We start from the raw sequence: 22,535 nt of genomic DNA on the forward strand, positions 1-22,535 counted from the left end.
ATACTCTACTGAAATCAAGATAAATCACATCTGCTGCCTCCCCTTTATCCACAAAGCCATTAAGCCTGTCAAAAAAGGAAATTAGATTGGGTTGACACAATTTGTTCTTGACAAATCTATGCTGGCTGATTTTTATCACCTTATCATCTTGCAGGTGCTTATAAATTGATTGTTTAATAATTTGATGTACTTTCTTTCTGGGAAGCCAAGTTAGGATGACAGGTCTATAATTACACAAAACTTCCATTTTCCCCTTTTTTAAGGTATTTCCATGATATGCCTGTTGCGTGCTTTCTGAGACCTCACTCAGCTTCCAAGAGTTCTTCAAAATATCAGTAGTGTAGATAACCTTACATATACGCTCAGCATCTATGGAGTACACAGCAGAGGTATATTTGGATGGTAGACCCACAATGCATAACGTACATCTTAGAGGCGCACATAGGAGTTGGCAAAATATTATTCAGAGCTGTGTTCAACACCTAGAAGGTAGATTTCCAAGATAAGCCCCATCACATGCAAATATGCTTAAATTATGGAATATTCACGTAGAGGCTAAGCAAGCTATTGAGAGGGGCACGGCTTGCTCTATTGAGAACCACAACTTTGAGAGTATCCCGTGGCTTTCTGGCAGGTAATGGTGATTAGAGAGGTGGCTAACAGCTCCATTTCTCTTGTTCACAACTTGCAGCACCACCTCTTGCCTTGTCCCAACCCCTCTCCACTTCTGGGCACCATGTAAGTCTGGGTTTGTTTTTTTTTTTTTGTTTTTCTTCTCCCACTTCTAGTATTCCTATGAAGGCATGGAGATTAACAGCCTGCCAGTGGAGCTGACGGTCGTGTGGAACGGGAATTTCAACATTGACAACCCAGCACAGAACAAAGGTAAAGAGTTATTTCAACTTGTCCTTGGAAGCGGTAACCTTAGCAACGGGCCGCATCGCTCCCTACACTTAACAAAGCTGCCACCAGCTCCCCGTGCTGTCTGGTGCATACTTGTTCTCTGCACTCTGCAAATTACCAATTTTTTGTGTGCTTTGTATTCCCTCCCCCATACTCTTCTCTTTGCACCTGAGAAATATGACTCTCCCTCCCGCTTGTCTTGCTTTCCCTCTTCCTTCTTCATCTTTGCTTCCTGCTTCTCCCCACATTTTTCTGTCTTGTTTTATGCCCCTCCTTCTCCAGCTTTCTCCCCCTCTTTATTTCTCCTGCGGTGATGCTCTTCAGGTTAACATGCCAGGAGATCGGGTGCTCTCTGCTCAGAGGCACTGTAATAATGAACAGGGGAAGGGAGAGGGGGAGGAGAAAGGCTGCAGCTCGCCAGTGGGAAAAGTCTGAACAAAATAAAATGATAATGGCAAAGGACTGTAAACCACCTCCTGCCCAGAGCCTGGCTCTGTTTAACTACCACCGAAGCCGCAGGATTGCTGTGCCCCTCACAGAGGGATATTGCACATCCAGCCACGACCCTGAGGCAGGCATTTTTGCTGGAGATGGATGGTCCATTCACATCTTTTTCTTCCTTCTTGTCCATCACTCTCAGCCACCCTGAAGCCTTTCCCCCAAGCAACCTCTCCTCTCAGCTGCTCTGCATTTATGGCTCAGACCTGCAGACTCTCTCCTCACATCACCACCTCTCAGAAATTTCTACCTCCCTTGCTTTACCTTCTCTTTTCTTGGACACTTTCCACATTTTCTTCCACTCCATCTCTCCCCATCAGGTAGTCCCATGCTCCTCTCACACCATTTCACATCCACCTTCATGCTGAGGGGTGGTGGGTGAGGTTTCCACCAACACCACATTGAAGCTGGAGAGCAATACAGAAGGCAACTCTTCTTCCCACAGCATGACCCCTTCCAGTCCTTCTCCCCCTGCACCCACCTCTGTGATGTCTTTCTCTGCTGGCTTGAATAGCCAGCAGGTTCAAATAGCCAGTCTGAATGCAAAACGTCCTGCACTGTCCTCTCCAAAACCGTGGCTCTTGAAGGTTAAATCCACTCAGTAAACACAACAGGCTGGAGACCCTTGTCTAGCCCTGGCATCCAGCAGCGTGGCACAGCCCATGTTCACATTGCCAACCTCTCTTCATGCTGAAGCTGTCTGCCCTCTCTCCTGCTCTCCAAGCTGTGCCAAGGCATTGCCAGGACAGTGCTAATTTTCATGGGCCCAAACAGTGCCATGGACTGTGCTAGCCTTTAACAGTGTGGGTTGGAGGTCAGTGTTTGGGCATTTGTCCCAGTCCTGCTTAGTTTTCTGCTACCGTTATAGCCTAAGCATTCCTGATGCAATATGGTCCACTTCAAGAGTGTGAACAGTTTTTTGGGCAGTACTGAGCTGTCCTAGGTGATGTAGGAGTAAAATCAATCTCACAACCATGATGATTGTGTCTTTAGGCATGTCTGTGCTGGTAACGTAAACCATGCCAGGGGGTGAACTCAAGAAACATCTGTGGTGCTTAGTCTTTAGCACAGTTATTGGGTTATTCAAACCCAAAAGGTTGTAAGTAATGACTATGAAAACTTTGGGAAGTGGCTCTGGCTGATGGCTATCCCAAATGAGTAGTTTGGATGATACCATCATGTTTTGGGTCAGGAGGAGAGCTTAGGCATGTGCACATGGATACACCACATGGAGGCATACCACATGCTCTTGAGGACACAGAGAGCTTTATTTGCTCGCATAAATGTAGTGGCTACAAACAAACACAGAACGCTAGCAGGGCTTTGGACAGCGCTGCAAACAAGCAGACCTTTTTCTCTGGAAAACTGAGAGGGAGAGGCAGAAGCAGGATTAGACCCAGTGCCTTTCTAACCAGCCAATACACTGCCTTCAAGCAACCAAGATGCCACTGCTTTCATAGCCAGCATCATATGGGCTGGACTGGTAGGCTGAAAAGTCAAACTAAACCAAGCCTACTGAAGTGCCTGCAGAGATACTCACTGCAAGCAAAGCGACTCAGCAAATCTGAGGAAATCTAACAGAAAATTAAAGAAAGGGCTCTGTCCCAAGAGGCCTGTAGCACACTGTGACTGACAGCTGTTTTGCAAACTTTTCTTGCACCCAACCTGGAGAAATAAAAAGTTTTTGAGCTTTTCCTTGCATTGGTCAATACTTGCTGACTTCTGGGGTGCAGGTATGAAGAGACAGCCAGGGCTTTTCAGCCTTTGAGCTTTGGGATTGTGTATAGTAATAATCACAGACAAGACTTTAGTCACCTAATGACACAGCAAGACAGAAGCATGAAGGGAAAATCCCCCATCTTATAAAGAAATCCACCAACATGCCCACAAATACAGAAACAAAGCAAGTCCGAAAGCCTCAATTCTGCCATCTTCATCTTCAGGGAGGAGACTCTTGCTATCAGCCCCCTGTGCAACCCAGGCCTCAGTTTACGCATCTGTAAAATAAGGATAAATAACATGATCTTATTTCATAGGAGGAGTGCAACATTTTTAGGCTTTATTTGGAGAAAACTTTGACTGCTTCTAATCACTTAGCCACCCAAGATGGAGCTAAGCATTAATCATTGCTGTCTGTATTAGAGTAGGATCAACTTAGTACTTCAAAGTGTAAAGCAGACTGAATTTCTGGAGCAGAAGAAGCAGGAAAGGCTGATTGTGAATCCCTGGATTCAGCCTCATAGCAAACTGTTGTGGATTTACTGTTATCTCTTAGGATTTCTGTTGAGGGGGAAACCTGAGTGACATTACCTTAGCACCCAGTTCTGGGTAGTTTCACGCCAGGCAAATCCCCAAGTTTAAGTTGTGGGTAGACCAAGTCTAGAAAACTATTTTAGGATGAAGAGATGAGTCTGAGACTGGTTATAGGGGACACTGTATGACATTCAGACGGTCTCTGAAAAAGGAAGGGACTGAGGCCAAGACACTGCCCAACAACGTTTCCCCCCCCAGCCTTCTGCTGCTTGCAGACCATCACCCTACTGCAGATAGCATCCTTCCTTCTGCTCTCAGCTTCCAAAAAGATCTTTCATGGGTTATGAACTCTGACAAGTGCAGTTTATTTCAAGAAGGATGTAAACATTTTTTCCCCCATTATTTACCCCCCACTGGAGAGGTCCCATCCTGCCTCTGTGACAAGCAGCCCAGAACGCTTTCCCCTCTCTTGCTCTTCATTCTGTCCTCTGACATCCCACCACTCTCCCATGCTGTCTGCATCTCTCAGGTCTTCTCTGTTTTTCTGTCCCTCTAGTTCACCTGTACAAGTGCGGGGCCATGCGGGACAGCTGCGGATTGTGCCTGAAAGCTGACCCGGACTTCGAGTGTGGCTGGTGCGAGGGGCAGAACCAGTGCACGCTGAAGCAGCACTGCCCGGCCCACGACAGCCAGTGGCTGGAGTTGTCCAGCACCAAGGGCAAATGCACGAACCCCAAGATCACGGATGTAAGTCATGGATGTGCAAGAAGCTGGGGTATTTCCTCTTGTACCCTTGCCTTGGTTTACTTTCCTGATTTGTCTTTGTGTTGGTGAGGGGAAGGTCAGGGCTGAGCTCTGCTGGGTCAGGCAAAACCCCGGGCAACCTTGGGGATGGGAGGCCATGATGGCCTTCAAAGGTAGGCACACAACTTCAGGTGTCTACAACATAGGGGTGAGCAGTGTGTCAGAGTTCCCACCGTAGTCAATGTGGACATGAATCAGTTGCACAAACGCAGTCTGCTAGTGTAATCTGAAGAACACCGGAGCATCCAACCTGCCCACACAGAGCTGGCAGATGTGACATGAAGCCTTTAGGAGCAGCTGAAGGTGAGACAAGATGCTCTGGGGCATCTCAAATGGACAGTGTGAAGGTAATCAAATGAGCCCAACCGTCTCTTGAAACAGCCTCTCTGGTCAGACTGGTTGAGAAGGAGATATTGAGTGATCCCAGAGTGTTTTGAGCTTTGCTGACAGAAGGTCAAGGAAGAGGACAGGTTGTATTTCCCAATAGCATGACGTGGACCAAGTAAATGCCCAGAAAAAAATAAGACTCCACTGACTCCAGCAGAGTAACGGTCTTCTGTTTGCCTGGCTGACTGCATGGTGAAAACAGTCCCCATAGAGCAAACAAAGCCCAGTACAATTGTCAGCTTTCCCCCTTTGAAGGCTCAAGGAGGAGGCAGGATCAAGCCTTGACTAAATGAAGCCTGGAACTCTGCTATTAAGTGATAAAGAGAGAATGAGGGCAAGGCTGGGGGGAACGATCTGCAGCTTAACCGTGTTCTTTAGAAGGTTTCTATTTAATGTGTTGACTGAGCCAAAGGAAGAGCTGGTGCAAAGGTACAAAAGGGAGATAAGAGAATAGGAAAAGCATAGAGAGAGGGAGTAGAGAAAGGGAAAGAAGGCAAGGGAGGGAAATCAGGCCTCCAGTCTAAAGTGATTTTTGTCTCCTGTCTTAGGATGCCTTTGCTATAATGATGGGCACCATTTTCAGGGTCACAGGGCAGGCAGCAGGACAGATCTGAGCCTTGATGATGAGGCTTACATCCTTACCAACTGTCTCCTGCCTTAAGCATTTCTCAGTCACCGTGCCTTTGTTAACATGAGTACGCTTTCAGGGTGGCTAGGGCCTTATTCTGCGAATGAAAAAAATAAGGAGGAAAGTGAGACAGGAAGAGAAAGGGAAATGCAAAGGAGGAAAATCCAGCTTCCATGGTTGTGTTTAATATGAAACATTAGGTGGGTTAGTTTCCTAGAAAGCAAGAAAGGCTTTTTCAATTGTATTCAGTTGAGAGTCAAAAAATGTGGGTGCCATGGATGAGTCCTAAACCAATGTCCGTGTGTGAAAGTTTTGTGATAGTAAAGGCTGGATAGAATCTGGTTTTCCCAGATGCCATTGAAAGGAGCCTCTCTTACTGTGAGTCAATCCATCGTCCTGCCATCCATTAGTCCCCAAAGTACTGACTCAGTTGGACTGCTGGATTGCCAGGCTCATCCTGATATTTCCAAGGTGGAGGCCTCCACTGCACTTGGATTTATCTGAGGCTGGTAATTTTGAGCCCACCTGAACCACCTGAAGCTGTGAAACCAAACCCAGAGACAGTCAGAATGAGCAGCTACTTCTGAAAGTTCAGCTTTGAGACCTTGAAAATTATAGGGGGATGGATGAAACCTTTTTTGAATCTTTTCAGATTCTCAAATCCTGGAAAAGATTCAGAAATTTTGCACAGATTCATAGAATTTGATATTGGGCAGGTGATGGATGACCAACTAAAGCAGAAGTCCAAAACACAAAGACCTGACCATGTGGTAGTATGATGTTCTGAAGGTCCATCCACATTTCTCTGCCATGCTTTGACCCCAACCCTGCATCTACAGTCTCTTTATGAAGTGCAAAGAACTTACTCTCCACCCTATAGTTCCAGAAGGGACGTACTTCTAATTCTGCTGGCATTTCCTCCAACAGCTCCCAAAGCTCGAAGAGATCATTGCAATATTTGCTCATGAAATATTCCAACTGTCTGGTGCAATCATAAGTAGCTCTTGGAAAGTCTTTTTCTGAGCCATTAGCATGGAAGTAATCTCAAGTGACTGGATATATATTGCAGCTAATGGTAGGTCTGGAGCCATTGGTAAGAGCATGCATATTCTGGCGAGGAGCCAGGGCAGTATCTGTGCAGGCAAAGGAGGAGAAACAACACGTGTACTCACACTTGCACAGGCACACACACGCGCCAGCACACAGCTTCCCATAACCTGTACTTATTTACTAGCTCTTGCATTTATATTGCCACTCAGTGAAATTAAAGGATTTACAGACTCGCTGAGCCACAAAACCTCCTTTAAGAGTGACAAGCTGCAGCATTAGGCTGATATGAGCAGAAGGCGTAAATTGCGATGCAGTGTTGCAGCTCTGGGTCTTTGAGAGAAAGCTAAGGCTTCCTGGCAGCTTTTGTTTCCCTGCCTGCAATTTCCTCTCCAAAACTGACAGTTCTTGGTCCACATTTTTGCACCTGTGATAGGAACAGGCTCCTTCTCTCTCACTGTGAAAACAGCGCAGTAACATCTTCTTCTTGTACGTATCTGTGGGAGTGTGATGAGTTGGGGTTAAGAAATCTCCCACATGCTCCTGGGAGAATCCCAGGCCATCCTGTTTTAAGGAAATAAGTGGGTTTTGAAGCTGGCCTTTACAAATTAAAAATCACACAGGGAGGGGTTCAGAGGTGCTGTTCTGGCTTCACTACAAGAAGTTTCCTTTGATGCTTTTTGAGTCATAGCAAGAATTTTTTAAAATCTCGTGCTTTAGACAGAGATGGAAGGAGGATGCTAACGTTTCCACCGAATTTTTTGTGGCTTCTGCAGTGAAGCTTTTGTCTCAAACTCACCCCTACTTATAAAGAAAAGGACTTTTCTAGCAAGACATTCCTTTTCACCACTACACCTTCTTTTATTCAGGGGAATGACATTAGTCATATGAGAAAAAAAAATGCTCTTTTGACCTGCTATGAGATGTACTGCTCATGCTAGCAGGCTCTTTCAAGCATAGGTGAGCCCTAATTAACCACAGACCTAGCTTACTAGACACCTACCTTACTAGAACAAGTAAAAACCATTTGATGACAAGTTTAATACCACAACACAAAACCAAAATATTCCATGGGGAACTCAGTTCTCCTAAAAAATGTGTCTAATACATAAGGAAATAAAATAAAATATGGGAATTTTAGTTTATCTTTTTTTTTTTCATTTTGAGTACATATTAGATTGCATTTGGTATGGTGATATATTCTAGCCTTCCAGCATCATTCATACAGTGTTTTATCAGGAGAGGATTAACTGACGTCAGAAAAATAAGTATTTAAAACAGAAAACTTTGTTTGAATAGATATTTATTAATGATTCAGAATAAAAATATTTTGGAGTTTTTGGAAAATAGTTCAAGTTTTCAATGTTGAGTCCCCAACTGAGACAATCAATATTGGTTTCTCCTGGAATAGAAATTTCATTTTCATTCTCATTTTTTAAGAAATTTCTCTCATTTCCTGGAAAATAACCACAAATGCCTCTCTCTTTCTTTCTCTTTTTATCCATTTTCTACTTGTCTATCAATCTCATCACCACAGACCATCCAAAGGTCAAATCCCCAGCCAATCCAAATAATCAGTTCACCTGTCAGATTCATAAATGTTGTGCTATTTTCTTTTTAAGGACTTAAGTATCTTGTTGAATTTTGGAGTAGGAATAAGCCAGCCATGGTTCTGATTTTGTTGGCTCAAGTGGTGTTTGTCTGGTTTTTGGACCTGAGACCAGGCTGCTGCAGAGATCTTGTGCTGCAGAGGTTCTGCCTACGTTACACAACCCTACAGGTCCAAGCACTTCTCTGTGATCATCTGTGCTATTAATTTGTTAACCTCTGTCGGTTCCCTGTATACTCAGAGCAGAGACACACTCATTCAGGAGGTGGTTCACAGCACCTAAAATTAAATAACCTAAAATAAAATATCCCCTAAAGGTGCCAGGGTCTCTTTCTTTTTATTAAAGATGGACTTTCTAAAAATTGGCCTCTGGGTGGAAATTAGGCTAACCCTGGTGCCAGACTCAACGCTGGGAAGCGGTCAAGAGCAGCCCTGCTCGTGCCAGTGCCTCGACTTTCCCTGCTAGTCCGACTGCTACGCAAGGGTCTAGCTGCCAGCCCTGAATTCCCAGTTGGCAGAGCCATCGGCCAGCGGGTACGGACCTCAGACAGGGAATTCCCCCTTCCTCACTGCAGAGAGTGCCTTGCCAATGCTAGCAGATGGCAGCTATGGCATACTGAATGGACAGCAGGGAATACCCTTTGAAAGCAACATTTGAAGCCCCTTTCAACTAGCCAGTTGTATGGCAAAGCAGTTGGGCATGGTGAATAATTGGAAGGGCAGAACTGAGATAATTAAGGGCCAGCCCCATGATTTCTGTGTTGTTTCAATGTTGAGGAGACAACTCCAATGCTAATTTCCAGCTGGCTCTGAACAAGGGTGATGGATGTGATGCAGAATGCTTTCCCATGTGTACACCCCCTTTGCATGGGCCAGAAATATTGCACAGAGACAGACAGCTCTGGGTGTAGGGTGAAGCTCTGCAATGGGAGGGAAAGGTAAGCTTTGGAGTTTGGGTGGTGCTTTGGCTCTGCTGCCCAACACAGCCTCTGCTGAGCAAGACACAGTGATCCTACCCCTGGTAGGGTCTGGTGAAGGTCCAGAATGGGATGCAAACATTATGCCACCAGGCACCAAGATGGTTGGCATAGCCACGCATCTCATGCTGGGGCTCAGGGGCCTCCCACCCCACAAATAAGCTGTCCATGCTCCCATGCCTGCCCTTCCCCTGGCCCCAGCTCTCCTGTGAGGGCAGCTGGAGCTCTTTCAGAAATACATGTTGGCACACAGCAACTGCTGCTGTCTCAGTTACCGTCCACCTACTCCGTACCTAATCCGACATGCTGTTTCTGTTGTGTCTTGGCTGTTTTTTTCAGGTGGACATTTTTAGTTGAGTTTGTGATTCATGACCAATACCTACCTCCAGAACAGATCAAAAACTCCATGTGCTTCGGGCTGGGAATTTGGGATTTAAAGTGACTGACTGAAGCCATTTGGGTCCTTTTCTTTTTCTTTCTCCCATTTCTTTCCACTGTGCCCCTCTCCTGCCTTTCCATGGCTCATGTCTATAAAGTGCAGAGCTCAGCTGCACCACCAGAAACCCCTGCTCCTACCTAGAAAACATCTCCTACTCATCTCTGGATGTTTTGCAAGTAGTTAAAAGAGAGTAAATGAGATCTGGGGCAGAATTTTCTATACTCTGAGTTTGGGGCATGTGTGATATATATTTGCAAGGGAGCTGGACCGAGTGATGTATCTAGAGTAGGCTTGTTCCCTCAGTTTTTCAGCATTCATAATTATGAGTGTCCCTAGCAGTCACAAAGAGACCTGATATTGCCTCTTCTTTCACCTGAGAGGATGCTGATGTCTTTACATAGGTGGTTTGATTATTCTCCTTTTTTTGGCTTGTTTCTCCAGATCAATCCAGTGACAGGCCCTCGTGAAGGAGGGACCAAAGTGACCATCCGTGGGGAGAATCTGGGGCTGGAGTTCAGAGATATTGCCTCTCATGTCAAAGTGGCTGGAGTGGAGTGCAAACCGCTGGTGGAAGGGTACATCCCAGCAGAGCAGTAAGTTGGGTGTGTGGCAGATAGTAGGCCACAGCACACCTAATAACAGTCATTGCTACCTGTAGGGTCTTCTAAGGAGTCCATTCCACCCAACCTTGGAAGTGAGGAATGGAAGATGCTGTTCCTCACTTACAGATCAGGAGCTAATAATCCGTTTATTACTGTATTTGGACTGCATATTTAGATAATCCTCATAGCATATGTCCTGAAGTTATCCTCTGTTTTTCACATAACAGCCACCACAAGGGTGTTCAATTCCAGTTTGGGGGGCAGCAGTCCTGAGAAGGAGCTTATCATGGGCAGGAGTGATCATTAAGCCCTACAGCCACAAAGCTGTCCACCATGCAAGGCTGGAGGACAGAGGGAACCCTGAGGTCAGACCTCAGCCCAGCATTTGTCTGTATATTTAAGTGAAGCTATGCTGATTTACACCGGCTAAGCATTTGTCCTACCAAATGCCAACAGCCAAAAGCCACCTTTATTCTAGAATAAAGAATAACACCAGTTATTCTTTAAAGAATAACTTAGTTCACAGTTTGGATCCTGGATTGGAAAGAAGAGGATGGGTTAAGTCTACAGTTCATTCCCCAGCAATGTAGGCTGTTTGCTCCAATTCCATCTTACCCAGACCACCAAACTATCCCTCAAACCTTGCTTCTGGTTCATATTTTTGCACAGGATAGTATGTGAGATGGGGGAGGCCAAGCCCAGCCAGCATGCCGGATTCGTGGAAATCTGCGTGGCCGAGTGCAAACCAGAGTTCATGGCCAGGTCTTCACAGCTCTACTACTTTATGGTAAGCTCCTGCGAGAAGTTCTCCTTGGCCCTGAAGGTCCTCGGGCCTTGGTTCCCTTTGCTGCATCTATCCATTGTCCTTGACCATATTCAGCTTCTGAGCTCTTCACTGCTGTTCTGAGCGCACCAAGTTGTTCCTTCCATTTCCTTTCAAAATCTTGTTATGAGCAAAAATAGCTTGCCTAATTAATGTTTTAACAATCTAATAATAGTCCAAATTATTAGTCCAGTTATAGTTACATACAGCCATGGTCCAAATTAGTACAGAAAATCCTCATTAATAGTTAAAAATGCTATACAGGAAAGAAAAAAGAAAAAAAAAGAAGAAAAAGGAAAAAAACTTTCTTAGTACCTTACTTTTCCCGGGTGTGATGCTCATCCTACCAGCATCCCTCCAGGCCCTACAGTTGAAGTCACCAGTGTTCTCCAAGAGAAACATGAGGATTGCCACTAGTCATTACCACGCTGAGGTCTTCAGCAGGAGGAGTGTGATGTTCATGGTAGGGTTTCTTCCCCCTCACTCTTAGGTTCCCCCAGGAGTATCTTTCTCCCACCTCTCCCCACCACCTGCTCCCTTCTCCCTGGTCCCCAGCACCAGTGGCAGAGCTGCCCAGCGCCCAGCCTGGGCACACAAAGAGATGGTGTTTGCTGGGCAATGTCATATGGCAAGGGAGGCAACCCTTGGCCATGTGGGGTGTCCCCAGTGCTAAGCTCAGGCAAGTCAGGCATAAGGATGTTGGCCAAGGGACTCTTGTGATCACAGGGACACCCAGCTCAGGCCACAGCAAGCCCAGAGACATCCTAAGACCCTGTGCTGTGTTGGGTCAGTGCAAAGCCCATGGCCTTCTGCTAGCAAGGACAAAAATTCTCATTTACTGGGCCACAGGCAGTCACCATAGCAGTGGTAGGTGTTTCTGCAAGATGTAGCATTCAAGCGGTTTTTGCATTAGGTGGTCTTCTAAGTGTCCAGAAGAAGCAGTGCTGCACCCCAGCAGCACTAGATCAGGAGGGACCAGTTCACTAGCCAGGCTGCGGGTGAGCTGTAGAGTATGACTGGGGCTCAGTGCAAGTGGGCAACTGTTTTGGATGCTCCATGGTGAAACAATAGACACCGGCAAGCTTGAACTTCAGTTGGCTTTTAAGGGTAGGTGGTTTGGAGAGAGGACTTAGCCATGAGGAATTTGGAGATGAAGTCAAAAGTCCCTAGGGATGGTGAGTGGTGGGATCATACACACAGCTTCCACTCAATGTGTGTTGACAGCACTCAGAGAACAGCCATGCTCCTCTTTTTAGAGACACTGCTGGGGCTGGCCAGTTGGCTTGCTACACCAACTGTCTGGGACATCAGCTTGCAAAGCAGTCAGAGGGGCTCTGGGCCTGATTCTGCACTGCTACTGATGCAAGTTCAGCCTGAGACTGTTGCTTTGTGCTGGTGAAAGCCTGATGGAAGAGAGGAGCAGAGCCAAACATGTTGTACACTCGACTTGGGTTTTTGCTCCTTTCTGATGATGCTCCTTGTCCAGGAGACCAGCTTATACCTCTAAGGGCCCTTGCTGGGGACATGCAAGCATTGCCTGGCCTTGATCTGTGCAGATCTGTGCAAGTTTGAGATGAGAGGATCTCTTTGTTCCCATCAAAAGCTCTCGACTCCTGCAAGTGAATGGGTCTTTTCTGAAACTATTCACATGGCCAAGCATTTTTTTATGGTAAAGGGAACTGGTAATGAATGCAAATAACTTAGATTTTTCCCTTGAGCTACAGAAATTTCTCTGTTCTCTGTATTTTCTGATATGACTCAGGTGCTATGGTGGTGGGGGCAGAGAAACACCTTGAGAGATAGCCCCCACTAGGCAGACAGAAGGGCTCTTTCCAGGACATTACACTTCAGCGTGTCACCTTTGCTACCCTTGGAATTACTGTCCGATTTTGGTCATCCGTGTCCGTTTGTGACAGCTTTTCCCTCTGCTTGCTGGCTTTCTGGCTGCCAGCTATCCCAGCCATGCATGAGCATGAAGTCAACAGGGTTTTCTCTGCTGAATACCTCGATACCTTTGTGCTAGACAGAAAAAAATACAGACACTCTCCAGCCTGCCCATCATATGCCCTCTCCTGTGTTCATTGCTTTCATAGCAGGAGCTGATTTTGTTGGCGCAGCTTGGCTTCCTCTGATACTTCTGCCAGGAGGGTAGAGATGTTATTGCAGGCATCACAACATGCCTTGGCATCCTGCAACGGTGGGTGGTAGCTTTAAGGGAAGGAAGATGTTTGAAAACTAAGGAAGGGCATTGCATGGGAGATAAACGTCGCTTTCTGATGCATAGTAAATCCTCTGGAAAATTGCTTTTCAAAAGGCTTGAAGCACAACAGGGTCAAATTTCTCCAATAGGTTCAGTCTTCCCCTCTCCTGCAAGAATTGGAAGAGGTGTCATATTGAACTCAAAAGAGTATTTAATGTCAATGTTTTAAAAAAGAGGTAGCTTAATTTAGAGATGCTAGAACAGTTTTTCTCCACATTTCTAACCAGAACTTTTAAATTCAAAATTCTGTTAGTTTGTTTAAGCTCATCTGTGATCAAAAATGCAAATTGCATTAGAGAGTACAATAAGCCAAAAGGGAAACAAAGCATTTGGTTGCAGGCTGAAATGAAATTTATGATGATCTCAATGAAAATATTTTTTTTTTTAGTTACTCATTTTGTTGCTCTGATTATTGCCATGGTCTTTCAATAAAAAAAAAAAAATTCCCTTCACTTTTCAATTCAGATGCTGAAGCAAGTTTGTCTTTATTCTGGCTTGGAATGAGAATATTATGGCTCAGTGCAGGTGATGTGGGCTACTCTGATTGCATCTCTTCTGGGTCTGCTCCTAAATTCCTTGTCCCAGGAGAGCGTTTGCAACAGGTCTCCCTTCCATCTTTCCCCTCCTGCTGCTACTGTTGAACCTATAGAAAGAAAACCCAGGTGCACAAGCTGTGTCTGAGTCATATCTTGCTCTGCCCTTGTCCCCAGGAGGAATGAAGTGGGAACCAAGGTCTTGACATGCACCATGAGGTCAGTTTAGACACAGCTCTGATGGCAGCTTCTCTGTGGACAGCCTGTGTGGAGGAGGTACTGGAGGAAAGTAAAGGGCTGGGGAGCAGAGGAAAGTAGGCAAGCTCCTAGAAAGGTCCAGAAGATTTCCTGTCCTCTTTCCCTCATTGTCACTGTCCACTTCAGCCTATTACAGATCCACTAGACCCCCCTGCATTTTCCATCACCTTCCACCAGCAAGGAAATGGTAAATAGTCTGAAGGCTGAGTTTTACTGCAAACATGCTGTGCAATATTTATGAAGGCCACTGTGAATAATTAATGGTTTATCGCAACTTTGAAAGCTTAGCCACAAACCCTTTTGTAAGATTGGCACAAGACACAGCAACGCTTTGCCAAGGAGCATTGCTGATCCAGTTCTGGTCTGCAAGGATCTTCAAAAGGGCATGGCTAGTTTATCTACCTCTGAGGAGAGGGCAGGAAACCCTTCCAGGAGTGGGACAAGGGCTTTGGGTCTTTAACTCAAATGTTCCTCTATGGTTTGTAAAGCAGATACTATTGCAGTGCTGTTGTGTAGGCTATGTGCACCAACTTGGCCATTCTCAAGCCATTTTCTCCCAGGTGGGCGGTCACCTCCCAGCAGCAGCCATCATGGTCAGCAGTAGTCTGCACTGGTGAGGGTGGCCATCAATAAGGGATTAAAGAGGAGTTGCCATCAGAGCTTCAGGTTGTACCCTAAAAATAGAGGAGCATCTTTTGCATCTACATACTCTTCCTGCATCTTTTATCCCAATAATAGCTGTTAAAGAATATTTGCAAAAAAGAATAAAAACAGTTTCCAAACCATCATGTCAAAACCAGTCAAGTTTAAACACCAGAAGTGTCCAGCTCCGACAACAGATTTTTCTACAGAGATGTATGTCTGATTTTCATGTTCAGGCCTTTCTCCAAGCGGTAGCTGCATTTTGAACAAAAGCAAAGTGGAAACCTTGCCGCTGTTTTTCAAAATTATTAGCCAGAGGGGAACGGGAACAGAGAGGGCTCTGTGTGTGTGAGAAAGGGAGCTGTGGTGTATGCCAGGTGGTTTTATAAACATGGATTAATGGTCTCCAAAGCTCAATAAGGTGACTGTGTGATGTACCTGCTCGTTCAGAGGAGCTGAGGAGAGCTTCAAGCATTTGTGTCATCATTCTTAAAGAGAGGGGGAAAAATAATCTTCATTTAAATGCATATAGTAGCTTTTCACTTGGGACTGAGTGGAAAGTTTTTCTATTAAAATGCAAATGAAAGAATAAACTGTAACTCCAAATTTCTCCCTGAAAATGGATGTCTCCTCTCTGCATTGTGGTAACAGGGTGATCTGTGCCTTCAGAGTGCAAGTATTTTATCTTGATTTTGGGAAGAAGGGAGAGAAGGAGGGTAAGAAAAAGAAGTTTGAGATTTGGGGCCCCTAAAGGAATTGTGCCCCTTTTTGATATATTAACACAGCACTGTGTTATGTTTGGAAAACAGGCTCAGAAAATCAGCAGAAAAAGGAAAAAGGTATTCATCTGGACAGTGTTCCTTTTGTGGCTGTAGTATTTCAGGATGCATCTCAACCTAAGCACTGCTGTGCTGTATCAGTGCAGGACACTCATGCAGTACTAAACTGCCTCAGCATCCAAGTCCAATAAGAAAAAGAGAAAGATCAGGGGTCATGTGGCGGGCATGCAGGAAAGGCAAGACACAAGCTCAGATGTTCTGCTGAACCACAGCTCTCCTCCTTCCCAAGGAAAAAACCTGTGAGCACAGGGGGAGTTTTTAGGCATCTCTCTGGAGCTGTACAGCAGGCTCTGTTCCCGTGTCAGATCAATAGGGTTTAGAGTAATCTTTTACAGACCTGAACATTTTCATCACTCGTGAGCTCCACAGTTTGGAGGTGTTGAGTCCCCATTAAGATCCAATCAGACAGTTCAAGACCTGCTTTATCTTGCAGAGGTGGTGTTGCATGATGGCAAAAAGACACCCGAGCTGTGTCAAACAAGCAGTGGAGATGGGAGACTGTGGCTCTAGCTGCTCCAGGTGTGGAATTGACTTTGCAAGCACGGTGTATTTCTGAGTGGGTACAAGGGCAGGCCTGATTTTGCAGGAGTGAGGAGAACAGACCGGGGTTAGGTCTGAACTCATCCCACCAAACTTGTCATTCAAGCAGGGTGTCTATGATAGGACTGGAGTCACTCTAGGCTCCTGTATTGGTTGGAAGATATGGTCATCTTCTGAAGCCCAGCTAACATGTGATTAACCCTTGGGGGTGCCTACCGCTCTCCATCACTAAAACGAGAGAGGGAAGGTACATATGCTCCTCTGCTGTGTTTTCAACACAACCCTTTGCCTTCACAGACTCTGACACTCTCTGATCTCAAGCCGAAGCGGGGACCAGTGTCGGGTGGCACCCAGGTGACAATTACAGGCAACAACCTTAATGCAGGCAGCAATGTCATCGTGACCTTTGGGCGACAACCCTGCCTCTTCTACAGGTACAGATAAGTCCTTCCTACAGTACATGCTTGAGTCTGAAAGATGTGAGCAATTATAGTCAAGAGACTTCTGCAGCCCAGACACCCTGTCCCTCGTGTCTTTTTTCCTTGTGGCCATGTATATTTAGCAATAGGACTTTTGCATTCTGCACTGTGTGCAACCTTACTGTGCATGTTTTGGGGTAGGAGAATAGGATTTATTTCATTGTTTTGACTGGTGTTTGATGTGCTTTTTTCCATGGCCCCTTGTCAAATTTCACTACAATTCTCCATGGTCCCATGCTTTGCTACTTGCTCTGGGAGTACATTGTTTAAAAGATTCATTTTCATGTCCCTGCTTTAGTGGAGGTGACAAAGAAAATCTGACAACATCGGTTCTAAGTATTAAAACACCTCCCTTTTATCCCAGAATAGTCCTGTAGTGCTAAGAAATGGATGATTTGCAACATTTCAGCTCTGGGTTGGCTCCTGTTCAATTGCAGTTCAGAGAGGCTTAATGTCAGTGTTACCTGCTGAATGTTTCCTGATCCCTGTGAGAATGAGCCTGAATCCCATTCCCAGGGGCTCCCGCAGCTCAAAACTACCCAGCGCAACACATTTTGCTGCCAATGTCGGTGGAGGCTGAAGATGAAGTTGGCACATTTCTCCCAGCATGTACTTGGCAGAAGAAAGGCTCATTCACAGGAGACCTGGGACCACTGTCTTGGGGCAATGCCCTTCCCTCTCCTGGCTGTGGGGATCCTGTTTAGCTGCCTGTTGTGACTGTGGTGTGATTCAGCATCTATAATTCAGGAGGGTGAAGTCACAGCTTGTGATTTAAAAGGCCAAGTGGGAACCGCAACTACTTGGAGATGCTTACTGAAGAGACTGGGGAGTTTTAGGAGGGATTGAGTGTGGTCTTTCAGGGGAATTTGGAGAGCACCTGGAGGGTGCAGTCAGTGAAGGTGAGTGCCATGCTGCAAGGAAAGGATGCACCCTGCTTTGTCCTTTCTAGGGGTATAAGATGAGGCTGCATCACAAATCACAGGACTGGGGAGATTGAGGGTGTTTGGAGCCTGGATTTTTGGCTCTTTATGGAAGGTAAGGGCCACTGCAGTATCCAGACCTGGAGCTAGTTTTGAGCCCTGCCCAAAAGGAAGGGTTTATGCAGAATCCCCTTTGAGTATAATCATAAAATGCTTCCCACTATATTAGCACCTTCCATGCAGAGGTACCAGGCACGCTGCAAACTGCACTTAAACAAGGTTTACAGTCCTAATGCAAAGCAAGCTTTATTATCCCAGACTGGAAAGCTGAGGTGCAAACACCTCTTTTTATGAACTGCTGCTACATATGTCTGCAGACAGGAAGGAAATATCCATCAAGAATTTAATCACACAGAAATACTTCTGGAGAGAGGTCTGTTTTGCACTTCCCTTGGGGTTCAGTTTTCACTCTGAGACCTGAGAAATGATGGCTTTTGTGGTTTTATTTAAACTAGTGAAAAGGCAATGTCACTTCCTCAGATAAATGTGTCACACGAGTCACAGCATATTCCTGTAGCACTGCATTTCACCACTTCACAGTGCATAGGTTAAGGTCACAGGACATAAGAGCAAAGTAGCTGGGCTCTTTTTGGCACCGTTGGTTCGCTGCTTGTAGCGCGGTTTATATTTACTTGCTTCTGCTCACAGGAGATCCACCAAGCACATTGTCTGTAACACCACTGCCTCAGATGAAGGCTTTGAGAAGGTGAAGGTGTCCGTGAGAGTGGACAAGGCCAAGATACATCAGGAGTTGCAGTATGAATATGTGGAGGATCCAACTATCCTGAGGATTGAGCCTGAGTGGAGCATCTTCAGGTAAGCGGCCTACGGACACCTTCTACCACCTCCCCTCATTTTCTCATGCAGCACTGGTGTGTTTGTGTTGGTCCTTGATACAGAAAAGTGCTTTCCAAGCATTGTGTTCACTAAGTAATAGATTTGTGCAGAGCTACTTCCCAGAGCCCAAGAACCACGAGTGTTGGTGGACTTGCTTCCTTGGAAGACCTAACAGGCGAGCAGTGCGTTGTGCATTCATTGTAACACCTCGGATGATCAATGTCTGTCTGTGCTCATGTGTACCCCTGGGACAAAATCGCCACAGTTTAGTGAGGGATGGACAGGAGCAGGGTCCTTTCTCCAAACAAACCCTGCATAGTCCAAGTCTAAATGATCCTGCACCCCATCTTCACTAACAGAGCAAAGCTTCCTGGCTTAATGCAGCAAAATCCAGCTGCCAGTGTTCACCAGAAGCTTGCCTTGGAGACTTCATGCTTTAATTACAAAGGCAGGTGCAGCAGGTTTCCAACCTAGTGTTGAAGCTTTCTCCCTCTTTACTGCAGCCTGGTGTTTATCTCCAGCAGGAGGATGCTCCCTGTCTGAGTAATACTACACACCACTGGGGCTGGTTAAACTACGCAGCTGTATCCCTAAAAGCTGCAATTCCTGCTGTTTCTGGTCATGACTGTGTTTTAGGCCCCACTGGGCTGGCTCCACAGCTTTGCATGGCAGCAGGACCAGTCACTGAACTCTTAAACCCAGGCATAAATGCCATAACTGTGCTTAGAGAAGTGAATCTCCCTTGGGTTTGAAAGCAGAAATTCCTACCTTTCCCACAGCCTTCGTGTACTTGCTGGTTTAGGACTAAACATTGTTTGTTTGGCTATCACACCTGAAAGCCCCAGGGCTGTCTCCTGAGATGAAACACAAAGGGACCTCTGGTCCCTGCTCTATCAAACAGCATTCTTCCTCATTAGGCTTCCCTTTTACACTTCACCCCATTGATGCTGCTTTGGTCATTTCAGAGGGTTCACGTGAATGTGTCTGAGAGGAGCATTTGCCCTGGTTGTGGAAAGCGTCAAAGGGATATCCAAATGCTCTCCTCAGAAGCCTGCAGAAATGGCCTCGGGAAGAGAGAAATTGGACATCAAATGCACTGGTGTTTCCTTGAAAAGATACAAAATAAGAAATCTTAGTCTCCCCTCATTCATCCACAGCAGCTCTCTGCTCCCCTGTCGAACCAGACTGATTGGAGTATCTGGGGATTAGGAGCAGGGCTTGTAAATCCCCCCAGTTCAGCTCCCATCCAGAAGATGTTTTCACAAATCAATTAGTGCCTTTAATTACCGTGAGGGAATTTACTGATTTAGCCGGATTGAATCTTTGCACATTGGGCTTGAAGCTTTAGTGTCTGGATTTTCCATTTGGGCGTTTTATTTTCAGTCAGAGTTCAGGTTATCAGTGAAATGAGAAATCGCTTTACTCCCTTCCTTATTAAAGTGAGTTCAGTACCAGTTAAAAGGTTCAAGATTGACAGCCCAGGAGAATGAATTCCCCTATTATCTCCAGGAAAGTTGCAGCACAGGGACCTTGCTCTGCCTGGCTTCAGGTCTGGCTGGGAGGTGAGAGAAGTTCTCCAGAGTCCATTTGCTCCTTGGTTTCTCTGCTGAAGTTGCCAGCAAGAGACAAAGCAGCAGCCAAGGACATGCTTCAGGCATATTGACAATGCTTTGCACAGCCCAGGGGTGCAGAGACTCTGCATCTCATTGCTTGCTGCCTTGGATCTCCTGTCCCACCTCCCAGAATAAAGGAAATTAAGAAGAGGTGCTTGTTTAGTTGGTGCCAGCTTACTTGCAGGGTGTGTAGCTGCCAGAATGGATGACTGGGACTCTACCTGACTCATCATTCAGGTACAATCTCTACCCTTTGCTCTCTTTGGTGTCTCTGAAATCAGAAAGTATCCACCTGAGTGACAGCAGGTGCCTAACTTTAACCAGACCTACCCACCTCCACCTTCATCCTTTTTTTTTTGCACTTTTGAATCACTCCAAAGAGGCGTAACCTTGAAGGAGGGTGCAGAGACAGACGATGCAATATCCAGGATTACCACTGTGGTTCAGGGTGTCAGGGACAGTTTTAAGCACTGTAACTTAGCTGTGGAGCTTTGTCCCGAAGGTCATAATGGAGACAAGCATTAGAGTAAGGACTCCACGCAGAGGTGGATGAAAGTTCAGCCAACTCCAGTCCTGAGAATCAAGCAAGAAATAAGTTAGTCAAGACACGTGGATCTGGAGGAGGCTGTTCCTCAGTATATTTGTTATGCAGTATGATTCATTACAGCAAATCCACTGTGCTTCTCTGATTCATCACTCCTGGCTGTGGGGCTAAGCTGTTTTGAGGGATAGATGATTGCTACTAAACCAGCTTTGCAAAATTAGTGAATGAATGTATGTAGCCTGGCTTAAAACCTCAAGTGCCATTTTCCAAGACAATAAAGGAAAGATTACTGCTAATTTACTCCCATAGCCAAAAAGAAAAAAAGTCACACTGGCCTGGCAGGTAGCTAGAATTTTATGAGGCTCCATTAATACTTTTGATCTGGGTTTGATTTGAGTTACATCCAGCAATTATCTGAGTCTGCAGACAGAAAATTATTCTCAGATCTTTTGGAGTTAAATTAAGAAAGTTAAGGAGTTAAATTAAGAAAGCTGGTAGTCTTGGCACCTCTGTTATTTTGCTGGGCAGCAGCATCTCTCCAGGCTCTGATCCAACCTGGGCGAGAAGTGGCCATGACCGGGTATTCACCTGCAGACACAAAAGGCAATGGCTGGTGGCTTTCATGCAAAGGCAATAAACAGTTTTATTTGCTTGATTTGCAAGCCAGAGAGGGTTTTGGGGTGATTTCGTGTCTTCAGCAAACACGAGTGCTTTGGCTTTTTTTTCAGGGAAAAGGCCTCTTTCTGATCTGGTGCTGTGGCTGTGCTTAGTAACTGTGGTCTGAGCCTGCAAGCTCAGTTTCCAAACCAAATACAGATTTTTTAACACGTGGGTTTAAAACTGTGTGCACAGACTTGGTTGATTAAATCAAAGGATTTATGTATATATACACACACTTATATATCTGTACATATCCACACACATTTGATATGTCTGGAACATGTAAAAATCTCAGCTGAGTAAAGATACAAAACTCCTTCTAGTTTGAATCAGCATAGATTAATAACAACAACAACAACAACAACAACAACAACAATAATAATAATAATAATAATAATAAAGGCCCACAGCCAAAAATATAAAAGAACCAGGACAGTGGAGAAAGAATGACTCGGTTTATACCCTTCTCTTCTGGTTTCTAGCAAGCAAGCTCTCCCTGGGTGATGTCAAGAATACTTAATGTGAAGTTGAATTTTGGGGAGAGGGTATTTTTTCTGTAGGGGAGGGAGGGGGAGCTCTCTTGTAAGTGGATGTGTGACTTCAGAAGAGATCCCCTGTGTGTTCAAGAGAACTCAACCATCCGAGCAGATCTTATGGAAATGGCAAAATGTGCTTTTGCCCCATAAAATTTCACATTAGAAATTTCCCATCACAGCTGATGGTTTCAGAGAGCAAGAACATGAGGTACTCTGCAAAACTCAAGGTCAAATGTTGTCCTAACCACGGATCAGTCTGTACAGGTATTGCTTGTATGAAAGACCATAAGGAACCTCTCAGAGAAGTGTCACAGGAGCACCTGCCAAAAGATATGGTTGTGGCAATGATCTTTGGCAGAGCTCATGGCTCATGACCTCAAATTTACAGGCTTCTTGGTCACATAGGCTATGTTTAAACTAGTAAGTACTTAATCCAGGTCTATTCTTTGGTCCTGAAGCCAGTGAACATGCATAGCCCTCATCCATACCACCAATGATCTTTCCTCCTTCAAAGGCAGTTTAGCTTCATCTATCCTGCTAGCTGGGAGTGCTCCCTGGCCCTTGCTATCCCTCGAACCATGACCAGGCATTGCCCAGGCTATTGTTAACAGCTTATCAGCATCTAAGGCCACCAGCCAGCGTTTGAGCTGGTGTCCTGGCTGTTTGGTTTATCAGTGTGGGTGCAACTAGAGAGGCTGAAGCACAGTCCCAGCTAGCTGTGGCCAGCTCACTGAAACCTGACAGTTATACTGCTGAACAGAGATGTATATTTGCATTCATTCCTACCTGCCCCATCTGATTAATAAAGGAAGATAAATGAGGAACATGGAAAACAACAGTCAGA

The 22,535-nt window shown here is 45.5% G+C and overlaps 1 protein-coding gene across 6 annotated transcripts in view; it reads left to right on the forward strand.

Moving 5' to 3' along the window:
* Nucleotides 1–22,535, forward strand: part of PLXNA4 (plexin A4) — a 431,262-nt gene that overhangs the window by 349,292 nt on the left and 59,435 nt on the right. For 5 of the 6 annotated variants that reach the window (XM_072864978.1, XM_072865153.1, XM_072865069.1 and 2 more), the window contains 6 exons: nt 789–885; nt 4,211–4,401; nt 9,987–10,138; nt 10,817–10,934; nt 16,340–16,476; nt 18,150–18,317. In XM_072864978.1, the coding sequence (XP_072721079.1) occupies nt 789–885; nt 4,211–4,401; nt 9,987–10,138; nt 10,817–10,934; nt 16,340–16,476; nt 18,150–18,317 (863 nt within the window). Of the gene's footprint in view, nt 1–788; nt 886–4,210; nt 4,402–9,986; nt 10,139–10,816; nt 10,935–11,256; nt 11,302–13,429; nt 13,434–16,339; nt 16,477–18,149; nt 18,318–22,535 lie in introns of all 6 variants that reach the window. The other variant, XM_072865238.1, reaches the window with a different exon arrangement.

The sequence above is a fragment of the Ciconia boyciana genome, chromosome 1 (genome assembly GCF_034638445.1).
Source record: "Ciconia boyciana chromosome 1, ASM3463844v1, whole genome shotgun sequence".
Taxonomy (NCBI): domain Eukaryota; kingdom Metazoa; phylum Chordata; class Aves; order Ciconiiformes; family Ciconiidae; genus Ciconia; species Ciconia boyciana.